The sequence below is a fragment of the Arvicola amphibius genome, chromosome 2 (assembly GCF_903992535.2).
Source record: "Arvicola amphibius chromosome 2, mArvAmp1.2, whole genome shotgun sequence".
Taxonomy (NCBI): Eukaryota; Metazoa; Chordata; class Mammalia; order Rodentia; family Cricetidae; genus Arvicola; species Arvicola amphibius.
The window spans coordinates 77,871,328-77,872,619 of NC_052048.2; the positions used below are offsets into that span (position 1 = coordinate 77,871,328).

The window sequence follows — 1,292 nt, forward strand, 5'->3', positions numbered from 1 at the left end:
GAAAAAGTAAATTGGTTTAATTATAACTTGGATTTTAACATGAAATTGTTATTATAGTACCTAATAAATTACTGTTGGAGAGCTATAAGCTGATATCTTTCAGCAATGGTTCATACTGCCTGTCATGTTTCATCTGTCTGTTGATTGTGATGAGCCCCCCCCCACACACACACACTGCCCTTATGTATTTACTGACTGATTTGCATGGGACCCGCTAGGCCATCCCAGCTGCTCAGAATTTATAAACCAGACTTTTACAGTGTGAACTGAGCTGCATCAGATAGGTAGGCAGATCAAGATGGAGTCACAGATATATGTCCTCATGTTCCTACTGCTCTGGGTGTCTGGTGAGAAATTTAAGTGTTATAATCCTTGTAGAATCACTTCTTTGTATGTAAGAAATTTGAAATATGTGTTAGAACATAATATTTCTTATAGTATTGTGTAAGATATACACTGACAAGTTGACATTGGAAGGTTATTAAATGACAAATTTCAACTGTTACTATATTCTGTGCTTTCATATTATGAATCTTCGTTTTGTATTCCTTATTGCAGGTGCCTGTGCTGATATCGTGATGACCCAGTCTCCGTCCTCCCTGACTGTGTCAGCAGGAGAGAAGGTCACCATCAATTGCAAGTCCAGTCATAGTCTTTTATACAGTGAAGACAAAAAGAACTACTTGTACTGGTACCAGCAGAAACCAAAACAGGCTCCTAAACTACTGATCTACTATGCATCCACTCGGGTTAGTGGGGTCCCTGATCGCTTCCTAGGCAGTGGATCTGAGACAGATTTCACTCTCACCATCAGCAGTGTCCAGACTGAAGACCTGGCAGATTACTACTGTATGCAAGCTAATGGGTATCCTCCCACAGTGCTTCAGCCTCCAACAAAAACTTCTGAGAGTCTCAACAACTGCCTGCACTGCATTCTGCCCTGCACCTGGACACTTCTCTTTTCTTCCTGGGGAACAGTGTGCCTGAAACTCTGATAAAAATGTTTTCAGAGCTAAGCAAAATATAAGGGTTTCGATGTTTTCCAATTCTTTTGGTATGAAAATCCAGTATGTGAAAATGCAGAGGAAAATTCAGTATTATCTTTCTATACCTTTTGTAGCCCAATACTACAAACTCTGTTGCTTGAATATGAGGAATTTATCTTTCTGTAGTTCTGGAATTCTGGTATCCATCATAGGACTCTTTGGGCTGAAGTGATGATGGTGACAAAGTGTATTTTGCTTTAGAAGCTGTGGGAAAGAGTTTTTCCTACTTTTCCACATTCTTTTTTC

At 39.6% G+C, this 1,292-nt stretch overlaps 1 gene segment (V, D, J or C); it reads left to right on the plus strand.

Annotated features, from left to right (window-relative positions):
* The first annotated feature begins 293 nt into the window (after nt 1-293).
* Nucleotides 294-995, plus strand: LOC119807219. The segment is given in 2 exon segments: nt 294-347; nt 559-995. Coding segments are annotated over 2 exon segments (486 nt in total).
* The last annotated feature ends 297 nt before the right edge of the window (nt 996-1,292 follow it).